Source organism: Pempheris klunzingeri, chromosome 6, assembly GCF_042242105.1.
Source record: "Pempheris klunzingeri isolate RE-2024b chromosome 6, fPemKlu1.hap1, whole genome shotgun sequence".
In the NCBI taxonomy this organism is placed as follows: Eukaryota; Metazoa; Chordata; class Actinopteri; order Acropomatiformes; family Pempheridae; genus Pempheris; species Pempheris klunzingeri.
In genome coordinates this window covers 26,518,448-26,538,979 of record NC_092017.1, presented here as the reverse complement: position 1 = coordinate 26,538,979, position 20,532 = coordinate 26,518,448, and the positions used below count along the sequence as shown (strand labels likewise).

The following is a 20,532-nucleotide window of genomic DNA, read 5'->3' as shown; positions in this document are numbered from 1 at the left end:
AGCAGGTCAACGCTATCTGGTGGCAGGAGATTCTCTTTTTTGGCTTCTGTGAGAGTCATTTTGCATAGGGGTCCAGAAGTAGATCCTGGACCTTTCAGACCTTCAATTATCACCCCAGCTATCGGGCCTGTCCCTTTTAGACTAACCTTTTTGTCAACAGACACATCAGGGACAGTTTTATGCCCCTTCAGAAGCTGGTTAAATGTTGGTTTGTCCAAAACACCACAGTCAAGCAACTGGTTTGCTGTGACTGGCTTGCGGACTCCATCAAAAATCACAGTGGAGGCATCTAATGTTGGGGGCTCTTTAACTCTCTTCAGCTCAGTTTCCATGGTTTGTCTAACAACAGACACCTCTTGCAGTTCTCTCTGGGTTGCTGACAGCCTACTTTTATATGTCTCCTCACGCTCTCTGAGTTCCCTCGTCAGCCTGTCTGTCTCACTCTTCAAAGAGTTCTTTTCCCTCTCCAGACGTTCCTTGTCCGTGTCATATTGCCTGACCAGGCTCTGCTTACTATCATACTGGTCCTTCCAGTAACCTAAGTCTCTCTTCACCCTCTCATTCTCCTCCTGTACACGTTGCTTATTGCGACGCTCAGTCTCTAGGGACAATTTAATATGACTGAGTTCCTCCTCTAGCCTTTGGAGGCGATCTAGGTCTTTTTCTGACAATTGCAGTTTCCGTAACAGAGCATCTCTCTCTTTCACAATCTCACTGTGCTGGGACTGAATGGATTGCATCGTTACTGTTGTCTGCAGAAAAACAGAAGGAGCAGAAAGATAAAAAGTTAGTCAACTCAGAGATACATTGATACATTTACTGTATATCCAGACGCATACATATATTTTCTGTATTTTACAACATTAAAAAAAATCATACAATCATTGACAATTGGATAGAACAGGTTTGGATCAAAATGAAATGAAAAATGAAAAATCAGAAATTATCATGCTACTATAAAAAATCTGTGCTGGGAAACTTTAATGTTAAAGTCTATTATCAAGGAGAACAGCACAAATACTTGCTATATTTTTCTTCTAGTAGCAGAATACTGAAAGGAGGTCCAACATTTTGGCTCACATCTTAATTAAGAGCAAAAGATGTGATTTCACAAATTCAGTGTTTCTGGTCTTGTTTTGGCTTCTGTGTTTTGCTAAATGTATAACAATTGAATAAAACAAAAGCTGTTGTTAAATATGATGATAGTCAAAACATACAAATAGCAAGTCTGTGTGTTCTTCCAAATTAACACTTGCATATCAAGTTTTCAAATGTATTATGCAAATTGCTGTTTCCCTCCAGAAAAACACGATAAGACAATGTCTTACAAGACTAGGAAGGATATAGGTCATAGTGTTACAGCAGTCATTCATAAAGAAAACTACCCAGATATATTTTTCAATTTTCATTTTTCATTTTCAAAGTGAAATCAACTTTCCCAAACCTGTAGACTTGACACTTATTGCAACTACAACTACAACATAAGCAGAACAACTATTCAACTACTACTTTGTACAGATTGGAATATTGAAAGTCCATATTATGTAAATTTGCAAAACAGCACAAATGCATAATGCCAATGGATGGGTGCCAATCTTGACTGACATGTCTAAAATTGCAAGCCTTAAATACAGGTAGATTGTGGTTATTTTAAGTGTGCATCAGTGCTGTTTTAGCAAGTTTGCAAAATGTGAGGATCATAAAGACCATTACGATGCTACAATTGATAAACAAAAGTCAACCTGTATTAGACCAGAGGATGAGTGGTAATGATCTCTATGACAGTGTTGAACATCTGGGCAAAAGAAGTAAAGGCAAAAAAGCATGCAGACTGCACATCTTTGCACAGTGTACGCAGGGAGACAATGGATTTGGAAGGTCGGCAGGCAGAGAGGCACAGATGATGTTTGCATGCAAATGATGTCGTGCAAGTTTATTCCAACACATACATGTGTATGTGTTCAAATCAGAGCTACCAAGTGGGAGTCATCTAAAGGCACCTAGAGGTGTTCCAGCATGCAGGCAAAGGTTTGGTGACAGCTACTTTACTGATCCAAATTAAGACTCTGATTTGGAAAGATGAGAGCAGTTCAGGACTCAGTGCCATACTTCTATGTACCTCGGTGGCCTGCTTTTGAATTTTCTCAGTCTCCAGCTTGAGTTTCTCCCTCTCCGAGGAGAGCTCTGAGAGCAGGTTGCTGTAATCTACATTGCTGCGCTCACTAGCATGCAGCTGCAGCTCCAGGGCAGCAATCTGGGAGGAGAGCTCATCATGACATCCCTGTTTGGATCTCAGGAGTTCCTCTTTATCATGTCGTGCTGCCCTTAGTTCCTCCTCCAGCCTCAGCCTCTCTTTGGTCTGGGTTTCTGTCATCTCCTGCAGCCTTTGAAGCTCAACAGAGTTCTCATTTAGTGTCTTACTCCTCTCCTCTATGGTTCTGTAAAGTCCCTCATTCCTGTGGTTTGCCTCTTTGACTTTGGCCTGCTCTTGGAGGAGTTGTTGCTGCAGGGCCTTCAGCTCAGCGCTTAGCTGTGTCATGTGCTCTGCAGAGGTCTTGTTTTGTCTCAAGCTTCTTTCCAGCTCCTCCTGCAACCTAAGACGCTCTTCTTCACCTCTCTTTCCTGACGTGCTGGCATGTTCTTGGCTTTGGCGTAGTGTGATAATGGTGCTGTTGTACTCAGTCATGGCTATGGTCATCTTTTCCAGCTCTGCTTCTACCTGCCTTTTTTTGGCCACTTCCTCTTGGTTAGCCTTTCTCAGAAACTCCACTTGGCTCTCCAGTCCATCTCTCACAGCCTGAAGGTCCTTCATGCGTCCCTGTAACCTGCTCATGTTCTGTTCTACTCTGCTTCGCTCCCTGCTCTCCCTCTCAAGCTCCAAACGTATCCTCTGAAGCTCCTCCTCACACTCCCCCAGCTGGGTCACAGCTGTTGATGAACTGGTTAGCTTCACCTGCAGCTGAGCCAAAGTCTGTTCAAACAAAACCTGCCCCTCCTCTATAGTTGTCCTTCTGCGGGTCTCCTCCTCTAAACTGTGGTTGACATAGGCCAGCTCCTCACTCTTCTCCTCTAGACTCTTCATGACTTCAGCCAGCTCTTCTGTATACTGATTGCTTTCCTCGTCTCTCTGCCTCATCAGCGCCTCCACCTTACTTTCCAGCTCTCTCCTCCTGCGCCCTTCCTCTGTGATGACAGCACGCTGAGTGTGAGATTCTTCCTCTGCCCTATTCCTTTGCTCCTCTGCCTTGCTAATAGACATCCTGAGCATCCTGAGCTCCTCCTCCAGAATCCTCCTCTCTGCCTCCATCCTGTCATACTGCAGCTGGAGTTCAGCTGTATCCTCCTCCCTCTGTGCTGCCAGCCTCTGGATGTCTGTGTGGCTGGCGTGGATCTGAGATTCGTAGCTGAGCTTTATGTTATTGATCTCCGTACTGCATATGCTCCTTACCTTAGATATCTCCTTCTGTAGCTCCTTGATCCTCGCTGCTTCCTCAGCAAGCTGCCGCTGCAGCTGTTCAATCTCATGCTCCTTACTTGCCACACTCTTCTCCACCTCCATCTTGGACCAGCTGACAGTCTCCAGCTCTTTCTGCCTCTTCCTCAGCACAGAGTCATACTCCTCCTGCTGCTGAGTGTAGCGCTCCTCTGCCAGCCTCCTCTTCCTCTTTTCTTCCTCAAGCAAGTAGTTGAGACGTGTCACCTGGTCACTGAGGTCTGCCAGCTGGCTCTGAGTGCTGTCTAGGCTCTCCTTGGTGGCACTGCACTGCAGCACGGTGGTCTGCTTCACCTCCTCCATCGACAGCAGCTGGTCCTGCGACTGGGACAACTCCAGCTGGTAGCGGGCAACAGCCTCTTCCAGAGATTGGTTCTTGGTGTTGCGGTCCTGCATGTCCTCCCTCAGCAAACGAAGTTCTTCCTCTAACAGGTCAATCCTGGTGTTACGAATCTGAGAGCAAGACAAAGCAAAGATTAATGCAGACGTAGCTTTAAGAACTTAAATCAAATACATCTCAGTGTACTTGTGTAATGACAACGAACACTTTAATACAGTGCACTTGAATGAATGATTTGAATTGGTTTAACTTATTCATCCTCAAAATGTTCACGGCTTCTTTAAACCTGCATTATTGAGTTTTTGGCTGTTCGAAGGCAGCAAAACAAAACAATTTCAAATACTGAAGCCTGCTCTAGAGCTGAGGAGAAGTGCAGATTCGGGTACGTCTCTACAAGGAATTACACATAGTCATGTTTTCAATTGTTAATATGAAAATGTTAATACAATACAAAAATGTTAATAGTTTTACTAAAGTTATTACCTTAAAGCAACTTAGTTTTAAAAGGACTTTAATTGAGTTATGTTATGCTAACTTAATCTAATTTAGATTTGTTTTAGATTAATTTAATTCAACCATCAGGAATGATGAACATTAAATGTTAAACAACAAATTAAATATGTAAATGTCCCAAATTGTTAGTTTTTCCATAAAGGGTCGAATGATGATAGAGTTAAAAACAACAAACAGAAAGAAAACAATTCAAAAGATATGCAGTAAGACAAAGTACAAACAAGAATTTGATTAAAATGCAAACCAAGAACAAATATTCAAAGAACTTCAAAATACAACATCAGTACCTTGAGCTCCTCCATGTTTTTGAGCAGCTCTCCCAGGTGCTTGTAGAAGTCACCAGACAGGGTAAGCAACTCCATGTAATGGGTTTGCAGTTGTGTAGCCTGAGACAAAGACACCGCAAACTCAAGGATCAATTTAGACACAACACAAGATGACTTCAGTGATTCAGAGAAATCCCCTCCTATAATATATAAGGACACAAGAGGAAAATGTTTTCGGATACTCGTGGGTCACCTCATCACAAAAGCTGCTTCAGTGTTTTAACAAGAGTAAACATTTGCAAATTGGTTTTATTACCTCCTGATTAAGATCCATCGATGGCGACCTCAGCATCGTCCTCTTGAGGGGGATGTTGAGCAAAGTCTCTAAACCAGAGGCGTAGGAGGCAAGGTCCGTTTCATAGTCCTATCAAACAAACACAGTCATGAAACTCATACAGTAAAATGAATTATTTTGATGAGTTTGAAGTGTGTACATCCTCTATGTAGGCCTCCGTACCTTGATTGCATTCACACAGGCCTCATTGTCCCTCAGCACATTCTCTACTGTCTCCCTCCTTGATTTGATTTCAGAGTTCAGGGCCTTGAGGACACAATAATGTAAAGATGTCAGATGTCTGATTACTAAACACATATGAACATAAACCCTGAACACTGTGAGCAAGTTAACTGATGACAATAAGGGGCTGCGCAGGAGACCTTCTGGTTGTTAATATGGTCTTTCAGGGCTTGGATGCTCTCTATCTTGGTGGCCTGCAGGGCATCCTGTTTTTTCCGTGTGGCATCGATCCAGTTAATAAGGGAGGTGCTGGTTGTCTTGTAGTGCTCCAGCTGAGGATGATACAACTGCAAATCCTGGAGTCTGAGCCGGGCAAAGACATATTGATCAATGCGAGACGCAGAGAGAAAGCTGCTGGTGATGTGCTGTGATATAAATGGTTATTTCTATTAAAGATTCATCTTACCATTATTTTCTCAATTATATGGTTCTCAAATACTTACTAAATGTATGAAATGTCAAGCAATAGTGAAACATTATATATATATTTTTTACATTTATTCTATTGTAACAAAATAGATAAGAGAGAGAGAGAGAGAGGGATACCTGGTGTCAATCTGTCCATGGATTCGTCTCCAGCGGTCTGACAGCAGGCCCACCTGCTCAGAGTATTTGGACAGCATCATGTCACACCTGTGGAAGGGGCCGCCCACCTGGCTGTTCCAGTGGCACGCCTTGGCCAACTCTGCCTCCATGGAGGCCAGAACATCCTTCTTTTGATCCAGCTGTGCTTTAATACTCTACACATCGACAACACACAGAAAATACCAGTTAAATGTGACATCCCAGACCAATTATCAGTATTTTCAAACCTGAGCTCTATTTCTTACATATTTGGGTTAGAAATGACTAGTAACTACAAAAAGTTTTGGAATTGGTCCAGTAGATCAATGGCTGCAAAGTAATTCTTTGGGAAAACCAACATCAACTAAAAGTGCTTGTTTTGCCACTGACAGGCTCAGATTGTTATTCAAAGTGTCTGACAACATTGTGGAAAAGGATCCCTACAGAGAGAGACCTGTAAAAATGTATTTACATCAGAAACAGTAGTTATGTCACTATCTTTAAAGCCATCTGACTCCATTGACAAAAACATGTCATGTTAATTGCAGAACACGTGAGTTGCTGGTCTACCGCTTCCTCAATCGGTTAGTTTTAGTGGACACAAGATTTAAAGATAAGGCCCAGTTTTAAAAATACTGAAGTTATCCTTTAGAGAAACGAGAATCATGGCACATAGGAAAAGCCACACAGTGGGACTCTCTAGCTTTCAGTTCTTCCAACTTCTCTAATTTAAACTGATGGGTGAGCACTGATCCATGCACTAATATGCACTGGTATTCTGTCCCAGCTGCAGCCTGCCAGGTATGAGGCCGAGCAGAAGAAAAGGCTGGAAAAAATTGCAGTATCACAAGTGATTCTTCTTATTCTGCAATACGTGCAAAAAGTTAACTAAAACTCCAATATCTTGCAAAAAAGCTGCTGTGATTTTTTTTTTTTTTTTTACAATAAATGTTTTTTTTGAAAACATAACATGTCACATAAAATACCTTCAGGGTCAACATATACTCCATCACTTCACTAGGCAACAGAGAGGTGGTCTCTTTCTCTGTCAGTCTCGCCTCATGAACTTTCACTATGTCTTCAGCTCGTGCCACACTCTCCAGCATGTCCCTTAGAGCCCGCAGCCTGTCAGGGAGGAGGAAATGTGTTGAGACAGTGTTTTGTGTTGCAGTGCTGCTGCTATCTTCTGATATTCTGTCACTGGTTCTATTCAAGTCCCTATGACTGTTGTTACAGGATCAATTCAGGTCCACTGCTTGTAATGACATTGTAATGTGCCTTTTTATGCTGATGATACCGTCTTATATGTCATCATTTGCACGGCAAACCAGGCACTATCCAGTCTGGTCTACCTTCAATAACCTTTAAATCACTTTAATTAATTTAAGCCTCATTCTATATCCAAAACTCCTCAATAGTAAAATTATGATATAATATTCGTACATCATTATCACACTTAAGAATTTAATTAGATTGTAGATTGTCCTGAAAACAAGTTTGTAATTATTATGGTAATTATTGTACCAGAAAAGACCATTTCTAATACATCCCACCATATTTTCACTATATTTTCACCCACTATACTGGCTTACAGAGCTATTATACATACTCATGCTGCTGCCACAACCCTTAAAACATTAGCAGTTTGAATAGCAGACATTTCTGCTATAGGCGTTTCGAATCTATAGTTGAATTTTAAGCTACTATGACAGTAGTTTGTTGGTAGAAGCTTGCAGTAAACCGCAAAATATTTTCTAATAGTTGTGATAATTTAATTAAAATATCTGTGTGTCTACTGATTAGTTAGACTGCGTCATCTTAGTTTTAAACTCGTATATAAAATGGAATCTCAGGTCTTTCTTGTAAATGAGCCTGAAAAATAAAAAAAATCTAAATAACATTGACATTAACTGCATGTCACTAATAATATTCAATTGAAGGGACACCCAATTGTATTTAGTGTTTTAAAAAAAATGAATCCAGTCTGAATCAAACAACCAATCAGGGATAGTTAGAACGTAATGAGCCAATCACAGCGACTCTGTATAAACAAGGGCTTCCATGGCCACAGTAGCTTGTTACAAGCTACAGGTAGCTAACCCAAATTGTTGTTTGATTCAACTTTTTAAAAAAAACAACAGCTTGAGGTTGTTTTCACGGTCTTACCGTTGTAAGTACGCGGATGAGCTGCCCTCCAGACTGGCCAGTCTTTCGTTGATGACTCCAATCTCACTGCGGAGGAACTGGGCTTTGTCTGAATCGCTTGTGTCCTCCAGCTCCCTCAAGACTTGCTCCCTCAGACGTAAGTACTCGCTGCGCATCAAGTCGACATCATGCTGCACGGTCTACAGGAAAACATGTGCACAAATACAGTTACTGCAGTGAATCTGGGGCGTAAATACTTGGAATAAGATTAGTTTTAACATGCTTGTTGTTTTTTTTCTTGTATTTGTGAGTTTTTTTTGTGTCTACCTCCAACTGAATGATCTTGAGGCCACAGTCGTACACCCCGTCGTCTCCGAAGCAGATGTGAATGTGCTGACTCAGCGTGGCCTCAGAGGCCTCCAGCCTCATCCTGAGTGCGTGCAGCTCAGATAAGCTGCGGGAGGATGAGTAGGAAGAGGAGGAGGCAGACGAAGAGGACAGCAGCACCTTCCTCTTCACCGGCACCGTCTTGATCACTTTCACTGCCTCTTTCTTAATCACTTGCTCTTTATTCACCACCTCTTTCTTCACCTCTGATTTCTTCTCCACCACTTTCTTCAACTCCACTTTCCTTCTTTCTTCTTCCACCCTCCTCACCTCCTCTTGGGCGGCAGCTTGCTGTAGTTGAAGCTGCTGCTGCTGATGCTGCTGCTGCTGCTGTAGTTGAAGCTGCTGATGCTGCTGCTGCTGTAGATGAAGCTGCTGATGCTGCTGCTGTAGATGAAGCTGCTGATGCTGCTGCTGTAGTTGAAACTGCTGCTGCTGCGGCTGCTGTATTATAATCAGCTGATGTTGGGGGTGTTGCTGGACTACTTGCTGGGCCTCTACTTGTTGTTCCTGTTGTGCAACTGTGAGTAGACAGAAGATAAGAAGTTTAATTTTCTCATCAAATATTTGATGCATCTCTAAAGGGAGACTACCATCGCTTTAACAAAATTAAAAGAGCTGTGGCCTGAATTTCTGTATTATTAGTGCATAATAATATCATAAAGCATGCAGAGAAAAATATAGTTGTAGTCTAAATCTATTATTTTTTCATTAACAATGTCCTCTTGTCCTTTGCTGCTTTCTAATTGTAGCATCTTTTGAGGGTGAGGAGTGTTTTTGAGTCATGAGCAGCTCTGATTATTTTCTGTGATACATACTGTAAACAGGCAGCTGCACCACCAGCTGGTCATAGTGGCTCTGGGCTCCAGTGACCTGGTTCTCAATGGTCTTCTTGTCCTCGTCAACGAACATCTGGGAGCCGTGGCAGCTCACTTTGAACTCCTCGAAGTGAGTCTCCAGGTTCTTGATGATTTGGCGGTATTCCTCAGGACGCATCTTGGCCAGCTGGACACACACACAAACACATTTGACTTATTTAACTAGATCTAAACGTATAGATAAAGTATATTTCTCTGTTCATTTCAAGTGTTTCTGGCCAAAATGGGTTTTTAAATTAATGTCTTGTTCATAAAGTAGAAGATTAACTTTATTTTCTGTCTTTACTTAAGGTTACCATGGTTTATCCTATTTATAGTACCATCTGCTGCGAGTAATCTGGTGAATAAATATAACTTCAGTAATTCAAACCTCGTTGTGTACATTTTTCTTTGCAACAGAGACTTACAGAGATTTAAAGGGGAATTTATTGATACCAATAAATGCAGAAAGATCCTGACGTCTTCAGTTTCTAATATTTGGGTACATCAAGTGGAATAAAATACAATAAGGGCAAAATGAATTCACACGTAAACTTACTGAATTGAAAGTTATGGAAATTCCTGTTATATAAGTTGAAAAATTGATGAACTTTCAAAAGAATAGTGTGAAATTCTCATCAACAAGAATTCAATAAAACTAAAACTTGACATTTTTATACTGTATAGACAACCGAAATATAACAGATTAATTAATATATTAATCAATGAATGTTCCATTAATGATTTTGTGACCTTCGGACAAAGCCTGGCTAACCATTTGCCTATTTCCAGTCTTTATTTATGAGCTAACCAACAGTCGGCTGTAGCCTTATACTTATATGTATATATCTATATACTCATACAGATATGAGTGGTATTGATCCTCTCATCTGACTCTCAGCAAGACAGCAAAGAAGTTGTATTTCCCAAAACTATTCCTTTATGTAAGTAAATGAAAAATGACTCAGTAGAAGGTTACTAAAAAAGTTATTCTGAATGGTTGAACACTTGAAACACACCTGAGACATGACACTACTGTTTTTTATTCTCTTTTAAAAAGAGGTAGATAAACGTACAGATGAATCTAAGACAACAGTACCTGAGATCAGACAGTTTACTCATCACTTACCATGGAGATGGTGAGGGAGTTGATGCGTCTGATGTCCAGGACACAGTACTGCCAGGCGGTGAGACTCCGGACGTTGATGTACAGCTGATTCCAGATTGACAGGATGGCCTCATAGTACTGCTCGTTCCTTTGGACACCACAGAGAAATTTAACATTTAACCTTCTACTCACACATAACAACAAGGTTTTTATTAATGTCATACGTTCCTACAACCCAGAGTTAAAAAAAATAATGATCATGTGCCCAAAACAAAATATTCTGCATCTTACTTGTTGGCCAGGCTGACGCTGAGGGGATTGGGAGGCGGTACGATCAGGCACACAGAGGGCACAAACATATCCAGCCCTCCTGGGCCTGTAACATGCCACTTACTGCGCTGACTGTTGTCCTTTAGGATCGCCTCATTGTTTTTACAGATCACCTTCTGTGGAGCCCGATGAGAATTAAGTTTATCGATAAATAAACAAACAAGAATCAATTACGGAGATAGTATATGTATTAGAAATATGTAAGAGTCCGTGGCTTAAAGATACAGTATGTGTGAGACTGACCTGGTCCTGTTTGAATTCACACAGGGCCTTGACGATGATGCCGCTGCTGCTCTTCTCTTCGGGGTTTCTGGGTTTCAGTCTCACAATATTCTTGGACACGTTGACCAGATGTTGAACCTGCCTCTTGTTTTCCATAATTTTCTCCTTCTCCCTCTGAACATAATAAAAAAAAAAACACAAAACAAGATCAATAATAAGAAGAAGAATTACATACTGTAGTGGTTCTGTAGCTTTTTCATACTCGACAAAAGAAAAATCCAACTAAACACACCATGAAACTGGAAGATATTATCAATCACATCAGGACAAAACAGCTTAAGACTTGAATAGACAATGTTAAAAAGATGAGTTTTGACCATCAATAGATTCAATTTAATCGCCCAAAATGGAGGCTTTGCTTTGCCCAGCTGATGTGTTAGTGCTGTAAGAAGCTGCAGTACCTCCAGTCCCTTCATGAGCTCAAGCAGGTCCTCCAGTGACGTGTTCTTGTCACAGGTGAACTTCTTGCGGACCGTCTCATGTTCCCTCTGCAGGGCGCTGTACGTCTCATTGGCCCCCTTGAAGAACTATTGATAAACACATGATGTTACGTAAGTGTGTGATATATTAAAAAAGGGTTTCACACCAAGTCTCAGCACCAAAACTGCTCATTACTAGAAAAAGAATCGTCCAACCAGTCAACATGCAGTTTACATTCATGTCTGTCCAGACCCCAAAATATGTCACCAATTCAGTATCCAACCAAATGTGGTTTTATAAATTGCGGCTTTAATTGGAGCAGAAGGTCTCAATTCTGGGAAAAGCAGAGAACCTTCAGAGTGATTTAAGGTTTAAGGGAAAAGTGGGCTTGAGCAATCAGGCAGTGGTGGAAAGTAACTGAGTACTTTTACTCAAATACTATACTAGTAGCGATAGTAAATATTCGAAGATATAACTTTAAGTACAATTACTGCACTTTTTACTACACCACGTTTATCCGACAGCTGAAGTTACTTGGTTATTCTTCAAGTTAAGGTCTTACAATAAAAAGAACGTTTGATGTTTAATGGTAGACAGAAAGTGTACAGTGAGTTCATCAGCCGTGGATCAGCTGTGAGAGTGAACCAAAACTGTGAAGCTGCTGGTCGTAAAACCAAAACAATGAGCTGAAAGATGCTAAAAAATCTCTGTAGGGCCAAGAATCCTTTGCTAATTCTCACTGGATTTGTCAGTAAGAGTAACAGCCCTTAACATTTACACATCGCCATGTCATCAACTGTAATATAAAAGTCTGTTTTGTCATGATACCTGGCTATAAGCTGCGTTCTCCTTCAGATGAACATCAATGCATTTGGTAATTTGAAGGAGCCAACTCCACTGAGTCTGCAGAGTGTCCCTGTAAGCCTGAAAAAACAAAAGATAAGACTCCCACTTGCACACTTATAAATGCTTGTAAGAACTGGTGTGAGATTTCTAAACAGACACACGTGATAAACGGATCGGTCTGTACCTCGATCTTGTCTGAAGCCGGATGGTTGTTCTTCAGGAGGTTATCCACTCTGGCTTTCAGTTTATTCAGATCCTTCTCTTTGTCCTCCAGCGTGCTCATCAGTTTCTGTTGCATAAGAAGAGGTTTGGTAATGATAGGGGACACAGGAAACATCAGGATGCAGCTGGAAGAACACTCTGTGGCTTCGCTCTTAGTGGATGACAGACTGCAGCTGCCAAAATCTAATCTATCACAGATGATTGCTCCCTTATGAGATGCAGATTAACTTCATAAAAAGGCATTAGTGTGATTTAGGCTCACAGGTTTGCCAAGAATGCTAATCGGCTAGAATGAAGCTCTTAAAATTTGAAACTGGATTTCTGTAGCGTCAAGGTATCAAAATTAACTTGTTTTTAACTTGTTCTCTTTCAGTTGGGTAAGTTTTACTGACCGAGTAGCTCTCCTGCTTCTGTGGGATGTACTGGTCGATGTTCTTGTCTCCCCAGTCAAACACCAGCTCCTCCTCCTCCCTGCTGTTCACCCACATGATCTCTTTGGACATGTCCTGAATGATCTGCTGCAGGTGTTGCAGCTGCTCCATCCGATCAAATGACATTTGCTAACATGGGAGAATGAGGTGGAGGTTTAAATGCACGACCAACGATTTAAGTCCAGTAGGAATGACCTGACAGAGTATTTGTCTTTGCTGTACCTGCAAAATGTCCCATTCTTGGTCAAGAGCATGAAGACTTCCTTTGTCTCCTTTCTTGATCTATGGAAAGAGAATCACACCGAGTTGTTAAGACACTCTCAAGATGTTAAAAATACAGAAAAACATGAAACACCTTGAGGAAATTCAATCAGTGTCTCCTTAATTTATCCCTAAAAAGATAACAAACAGTCTAAGCAACAAGAGGTCCATACATTTGAGATGATATAAAAATATGTGAGTGGATGTTGAGTTTATTTTATGTCACTTGAGAGGATAGATAAGTTAGGAGAGTAAAAGTTAAACATTTTCTAGAACTAATTTAGAGGATCGTGCGTCCTTGGGGAGAGCTACTGTGCAGTTTGTGTTGTTTAAGTTCTTAACAGACATTTGTATAAAATTATGGCAAATACAAGCATGATTATTAGGGTTATTAGGGCTTCTGATTACAACAACACAACAGAGGTTTAGGTTTTTTTTCTCATCACAGCAATAACGCCCCGGTGCGTGCCGGCCCACAGCGTCCCACAGAGTGGTGTGAACCCACCATCTCGTCTCTGGCTCGGTCCACCTCAATGCTCCTCTGGATGGAGCTGTGAAACCTCTGGTGGCTGATGAACTGCTGCTCGATGGCTGCAGGATCGTCTCCCCAGGGAGCTGTTTCAATCAGACGCTGACACACCAAACAGACACAGAAATATGTATTTCAATCACCAGCACACAGCAGAGGAACACACTGAGAATATTAGTTCAAAACAAACACATTTTCAGTTCACATTTGAAGCCAAACGTTCGCCTGATGTGCCATTAGTGTCACCAGCAGGTGGTGGCAGAGAATCCACTTGGATTCACTGGATGAATTTATGAGCCTCCTCACTGAAAACATCTCAGGAATCTTGCACAAGAAAATTGGTCTGAAAGCTAAAGACAAAAACAAAAACTTCTTTTCATTCTTATTTCCCAGCAGTGCTTCCCAAAAACTTGTGTGCATCTTCTTGTGTGTCCTTTTGTCCTTCCAATTCTCCATAAATTGTAAGAATGCCAAATGTAACACCACTTCAATCCTGCGTCTCTTAAAACATGCAGCAAAGGAATGCATTCATGTCTAAACTGCGTAAACGATAAGTGCAAAGTATTCTGGTTTAATGAGATCTGTCAGTCACTTCACTGACACCTTTTTCTCTTTTTTCTTAAAGTGATCTCCACTAGAAATCTACTTGATAGTGAGTGATTGTTTCAGGCTAGAAGAATGGCTGGAAAATGAGGTACGTTTATTGACCTATCACATTCATATTGTCTTTTTTGTGCCATCAAATCAACAGAGAACGAATGAGAATGAGCCCCAATATCATTGATTAAGGTTTCACCATGAAAACACCATGTTTGCTTGTTTTCCAGATTTTATTGTCTGACCATAAATGCAACGTTGTTAGCCGTCTGTGCTAAAAGTCAGACCCCTCCTTTCTTTCTTTCTACACTGACAGGATGAACACAGTATCACCTTGTTTAGATGAATATAATCTGAATATATCATGTGTCAAACTGTTACACTCATGCTGATAAACACCAGCTCTTGAAATAATGTTCAGAACATTTCAGTCTGTCTTTAGGCAGGGCACACATTGGTGTGTGTGTGTGTGTGTGTGTGCGCACCTTGTGCTGGGCAATCCAGCCCATAGCGTCATTGAAGCTCCTTCCAGCCTCCTCCCAGCTTCCAGAGCTCCCTCTGGTGCTCCTCCTCCTGTGCATGCTGCCTGTGATGGCCATGTGGACCCCCTTCAGCTGGTCTTTACACATCTCCAAACTACAAAACAGTTTAGGGAAGACAGCAAGGACGCGTGAATTGCATGTATATTATTTCAGTTACAGGTTGGATTAATCAGAAGGGGGAGGAAAAAAAGTCAGGGAGAGTTCTTCCTTACGTTCTGACCACGTTGTCATTGGGCTGTCCCATCTGTCTCAGATCTATTGCACAGTTCTTTAGTTGCTCAATGGTCTCTTTGGCCATCAGCATGTAGCGCTCTGCATCACCCGGGGCGCTGCCCTGCAAGGCATTACCATTACAGTCAGAGAGGTGCACAAAGCCACTGTGCAGAAAGAGAAATACAAAATATACATCTACATACCCGTCTATCTTTTTTTAAATGTTAACTGAGAATGAACCAAATATCCTGCATCCAATTTATTTAATTTGTCTGCCAACCAAACCTTTGTGTTATGCAAAAACGTGCGTGTTGCATATGGTGGCATATGCATATGACATAAAATCAGGCAAGTAAAGTAATACATGAAATAAAATCCAGACTGTGTGTTAGAATTAATAAACGCTGTCACTGGTTTTGCACCACATAGAGCCAAACACTTTGACTTTGTTTCCTCTAGCAATCACAGTACTTTAACTTTGCACTGACTTGTGTCAGATTTGCGTTGAGATGCCAAAAAATGTCGACGTCTCTGTGAGAAAAGACCCTGAGACTGGATGATTTTATGACTTTTTGGAATGAAGTAATAGAGGAGATATTCAGTATTTCACACACGTTGCTCAGCTAGAGGGTGGGGTGGGGGAGTCAGAGCAGGTCGACAAGTCAACAAGCTCCTAAATCACTCCCCCACGTCACTCAAGCTTAGAACAATGGGGTTTGTTGCTCAACAAAAAGCTGAGGGGGGGGGGTGCTAACTGTGCGGCGACTTTAATGTCAACTCATCTCGACTGACAATGTAAAGCTGCAAAAATAGATCCAACTGAGAGCTAAACAAAACAAACTTTAATAAACTTTATGAACTTAGTCCCTCTTACATGTTCTGACACATCTATCAAGTTACTCATCCAGTTTCACAAACTACAACCAAACAGCATTTCTGTCATTCTCTCTGCATCTTTCTGCCAACGCAGTGTTTTGTTTTGTTTTTCTTTTGAAATAAAAACCCACAGAATGAGCTCCGGTCCAGACAGGCTTACAAAACAAACCAAGACTCACAGACTGGAGGGCGTATTCGGCTTTCTTCAGGTACTCCTGGCACTGGGCCTGCAGGACCATGGCCCTCTGGTGAATGGCACTGAGGGTGGCGCCACTGCAGGGGGCAACACAGTGACCTTATCACCATCACATTCATCACTACAATCATTTTCGGCTGCATCGTCCGTATTTAAGGCAGAAACTCCACAATATCACAGTTCAGACCAGCAGTTCCCAGCTTTTTTTTTTACTGTGTGACCCCTTTAAATGTTCTCTGAAATGTATTTTGTTGTGAAAAGGAAATAAAATCCAAAAGCTTCATTGTCATCATCACATGCAGTAGCTACACTTAAAACAGTTTGTGTACTTTGACTTTCCATTAGCATGGCAATCTCCTTTTTCTACACACCAACAGTAACAATGGGATCATTGATGAGTGTTGTGTTGCAGCACGAACCAGCTGGAACGTGACACCAGGTCGGAGAAGGTAGATAGGCTGCAGCGATATGTTGTGTGGTTGTACTGTGTTTGCTGTTAACCTGTCCATAAAGAGCCCCGTAAGCAAAGTAAATACTTCAAAAGTCCAGAATCTAAACAGCGTAAGACAGCTGCCTGAGGCCATACTCAAGTCTGCATGTCAGTATTTGAGGATTAATAAAAACGGACTAACGATATTCATTTCTTTGCATAAACATGCCACAAACAAAGATTTCTGATTAAGCCGATAACAACATAAACAGTAAAAACCAGCAGAGCATCAAAACATCTGCACACGTATCTCCTTTGTATCTAATTCATTATCTATTTTCTAAATGTACTTGATTCTTTATTTGGATAACCGGAGGTAGCAGCTTCTCTTTCTGCAGCCCGCGCTCACAACAAGACATCACATCATAAAACAACACATGGAAAAGCCTCAATAAGAACATGTTCAAGACAAACAGCAAGTCAAGCGAGAAACTGAACATCACAACACAACGTGGATTCCATTACAGATGTTCAGGTCAGTTTATTAAAAACACATGGACAATGACCCCAGTCTTAATAATCTTTGAGCTACTAGCAGCTGATATGTTGGTCTAATTAAAATAATGATGATAATGAATAAACAATTATTACTGCAACAACTGCTGGAATCAGGAGGCCTAAAGAAATACCAGCTGATAAATATCAAAAACTCCATGATACGAAAACATCTTTCACTTCACAGGAACAATGCAGCCTTTGTGCCGACGTCGGCCAGATGCTCTCTTTGCTCTCTCTTACAGTACTACAGTGACACATGTCCTCCGTGGGTGATACGGTAGTGTGGAAGGTCTGAAACTAACACAGGCGTTTCTGGGATAAGTGAATGTTAAACTGTTGCAGCAGAGGGAACGTAGCAGCTCACTGTGAGCTATAAATCAGACTCTGCATCTCTCTCCAGGGAGAGAAGCCCCAGGAGATTCTTAAATTCTGCAAAACCCAGCAGCTGTAATTCATCACTTAGATATGGACACATTTATGACAGCCTTGTTTTGTTATTAGCACTGTGTATTATCGGCTAAACGCCTCAGGTGATGTGGTCACTCCTTCCACAAACAATCTATGAACACACACACCAGCCCAATTCTTTGTAAACTTTGCAGAATTTGTCTGGAGGCTGGTGACCAACATTTGGTGGAGTATTCATTCACAAAACTCAATGAAACTGATGCAAACATCACCAAATCAGAGCTGTGAAATTTCATTTTTCTGTAATTAGGACCACTGCTGCTATTTTCATGCACTTGCTTGGTAAAATGGGTGTTTGAGCTGCTGCACACTGCCTGAGCTTTCCTGAGCCATGTGTCACCAGGCTGTGCAGTGGCAAAATGAATATTGGGATTAAACAGCGTGATCAATATTTAATAGCAACCAGCATGCATCCTCCGTGCAGTGAGGGCAGCGAAGTGCTCCCCTGGTTGCTGCCACCTGTTACCTGCAGACAGGTGGGCCTATCAGTTCAAACAGTTGGAGAATCAACCAGAAAATGTCCTCTTACCTCATTCCACCTCCCATCGCGCCCATCATTCCGCCTGACATCCCGTCTCCCATTCCGCCTTTGTAGGACTTGGTGGTGTAAGTGTAGCTGTTGTACCCTCCTTCCATGTAGGGGTCGTATCCTCCGTGCATCACCTCGCTCCGTGCGTAATGCTGCGGCGCCCCGCCAGACAAGTCGCCTCTCGAGCCCGACCTGCGGTCCATGTTCAGGCCCTTCTGAGACCCGTACAGGCTCATTCTGGCAGGGGAGCGGGAGCCAAAGCGACTCTGCGGAAACCACCTGTCTGCCCCGGTCCCTCTGGGGCAGACTGCAACCGAACGGTAGGGGAGGATCGATTTAGGAGGCTGGTGGCCACACCTCTCTGTCTCTCCCCAATTTGCTGAGCCAAAAACCCTCTGTGCCACTCCCCTCCAAACTCAGCTGGAGGACGAGTGTGCGGTTGTGCTCCTGCAGTTCCGTATCTGTGGGAACCAGTTTGCCTCATGACATTTGTAGAAAATTGGGGAATTTAGGAAAAGTGGAGATTTCAGTCAAACATACTTTCCCCTCCTGCTTCAAAGGGCTGTTTGTGAGTTAAGAACTGAGTCTAAGTTTGAGGTTAGACTTGTGTTTACATTAATGGTAGGGTTAGGGTTGGGATTTGGAATGCAGCCCTGATGGCTAAGGTTTGGATTATGGCCTGGAAGGCACTATGTCCTCACAAGTATAGAAGTAGAAAGTGTGTGTGTGTGTATCCCATAGCATGCACAACTTTTACATGCAAGTATAAGTTAAAAAAAAAAAAAAGTGAAATGCATAGAAATAAATACAATGTTTTGATTATTAAAAATATATGTGTGTGGGGTTTAACTTTACAGCATGTTTTAAAATGAGACTAGTTTGGTTTCTCATTAATTTGATACCTTGAAAACTCTTTGTAACATTTGCAATCTGCAACGGCTGACTGTCATGTTATGTGACAGCTGTGAAGGTCAAAGCGCTCCAAGGCGAACCAGCAGGCGATGCATCCACTTGACTGGGTCGTGTCTCCAGTGGAACAGTCAGAAATAACCGCCAAGGTGCATCCAAGGTGCATCTCTGTCTCCTCCTCCTCTTCAGACGTTTACCATGGCCCAGCACGCCCCTGCTACCTTCTGTCTCTCTCTACTTAAACACTTGCCTCCAGCCAGTGGGTGGGACTCACAGGAAAAACTCGTTCGGCAGCTGTTTTTCAAATGACAGTGACTTAAAATGTATCATCGCAGTTCTGTTCAAACAGGATAAATGGAAAGTTATGAAAACGGCCCTTATTTACTGATGAATGCTTTATTCAGACAGGTTCCACCTCTTTTGTTGACTCCTTTTAGGCCACAGTTACAGTTACAACATAGAAAACACACGTGTGGTCTTTGAATCATGTAACACTGCAAGCGTTCAAAGCCACTTCTCTTGCTGTATCTCTGGCACATGGTATTGATTATGTGATTTATCATTCTGACATTACTGATGCTACATCCAAAAATCCAGTCACCTTTGGTTCTTATACATTTTGTTAATTTTAGCAGCCCCACCAGCCTGTTCTCATCCCCAGGGCGTCAGATATCACTACTGCGTCAACCCCTTCAATTCAGACATAAAAATAACTGCACATTTGATTGTTTCAAACAAAAACAACTGACTCACCAGAGACAGCAGCTGAGCTAAAAACAAAACACCAACATTCTTTAGCTTTACTTTCCAAATGAGGACAACAGTTATCTTCACAAGGCTTTTAGTCTGGAGGGAGGATCATGTCTTTGGTTGTGTGTGTGTGTCTGCAGGTAATATTAAGAAATATGAAACACCTACTTTATCCTCTTAAACAGCCAGTGGGGGCCACAACTGCCACAACTGCTTCTGTTTGATATCAAATAGCAAAAGGCAATTAGCGAGGCCAGAAACAAGCCTTGGCGCGTCTGTTCAGGCCACATTTTGTCCTTCGTTTGGTTGCATTTTGAACCAGAGCTGCAGATTAATCCCATACTCAGTGTGTTATCATGAAGTTACGTACATTACAACCATAGAACAGCATGATGAGTTCTGTTATCTTCACCACCATCTTACCTGCAAGTTTATTGAAACAATTACAGTTTACAGTGTAAACAGCTTGAGTCTTCAACTAGAACCACACCAGGAGGACCTATGGTTGTAATTAGAAGGATTAAAACTAAAAAAAATGTGAGTAAATATCTTGTAAAGCTCACAGCAGCTACAGGTTTAAGTCAGGTTATGATTAGGTGTATCGATCTGCACTCACCTGGATGCACCAGTCTGATTCCATGTTTCCTCCTGCTTTGTATGCACACATTCACCTTCCTCTTCCAAAATCACATCACCCAGCAGCTGGAAGCACAAAATCAGGCGAGGACCAAGAGATCACACAAGATTATCTGCACCAGTGGACACATTTCTACTGTTGCACAGTATTTAACATCATATCACCCACCCCTGAGTCAAACCATCATCTTTACCCAAACCCAACCAGGTGGCTTTAGTGCCTCAACCTAATCAAATTGTGATCAATAATGTCATAA

General features: G+C 41.9%; 1 protein-coding gene across 1 annotated transcript in view; it reads right to left on the bottom strand.

Annotated features, from left to right (window-relative positions):
• The window catches only part of LOC139202740 (desmoplakin-A-like), a 37,798-nt gene extending 19,582 nt beyond the window's left edge, over positions 1 to 18,216 (bottom strand). Inside the window, exons 1-25 of the mRNA XM_070832303.1 lie at positions 17,981 to 18,216; positions 15,979 to 16,072; positions 14,923 to 15,044; positions 14,654 to 14,804; positions 13,548 to 13,673; positions 13,004 to 13,063; positions 12,743 to 12,910; positions 12,313 to 12,417; positions 12,111 to 12,206; positions 11,264 to 11,389; positions 10,824 to 10,976; positions 10,542 to 10,696; positions 10,272 to 10,398; positions 9,104 to 9,290; positions 8,772 to 8,806; positions 8,226 to 8,645; positions 7,920 to 8,098; positions 6,740 to 6,878; positions 5,736 to 5,929; positions 5,330 to 5,492; positions 5,130 to 5,213; positions 4,929 to 5,036; positions 4,634 to 4,732; positions 2,120 to 3,946; positions 245 to 752 (exon numbers count right to left, since the gene is read on the bottom strand). Of these exons, the coding sequence (XP_070688404.1) occupies positions 245 to 752; positions 2,120 to 3,946; positions 4,634 to 4,732; positions 4,929 to 5,036; positions 5,130 to 5,213; positions 5,330 to 5,492; positions 5,736 to 5,929; positions 6,740 to 6,878; positions 7,920 to 8,098; positions 8,226 to 8,645; positions 8,772 to 8,806; positions 9,104 to 9,290; positions 10,272 to 10,398; positions 10,542 to 10,696; positions 10,824 to 10,976; positions 11,264 to 11,389; positions 12,111 to 12,206; positions 12,313 to 12,417; positions 12,743 to 12,910; positions 13,004 to 13,063; positions 13,548 to 13,673; positions 14,654 to 14,804; positions 14,923 to 15,044; positions 15,979 to 16,072; positions 17,981 to 18,216 (5,662 nt within the window). The remainder of the gene's footprint in view (positions 1 to 244; positions 753 to 2,119; positions 3,947 to 4,633; positions 4,733 to 4,928; positions 5,037 to 5,129; positions 5,214 to 5,329; positions 5,493 to 5,735; positions 5,930 to 6,739; positions 6,879 to 7,919; positions 8,099 to 8,225; positions 8,646 to 8,771; positions 8,807 to 9,103; positions 9,291 to 10,271; positions 10,399 to 10,541; positions 10,697 to 10,823; positions 10,977 to 11,263; positions 11,390 to 12,110; positions 12,207 to 12,312; positions 12,418 to 12,742; positions 12,911 to 13,003; positions 13,064 to 13,547; positions 13,674 to 14,653; positions 14,805 to 14,922; positions 15,045 to 15,978; positions 16,073 to 17,980) is intronic.
• Between the last annotated feature and the right edge of the window lie 2,316 nt (positions 18,217 to 20,532).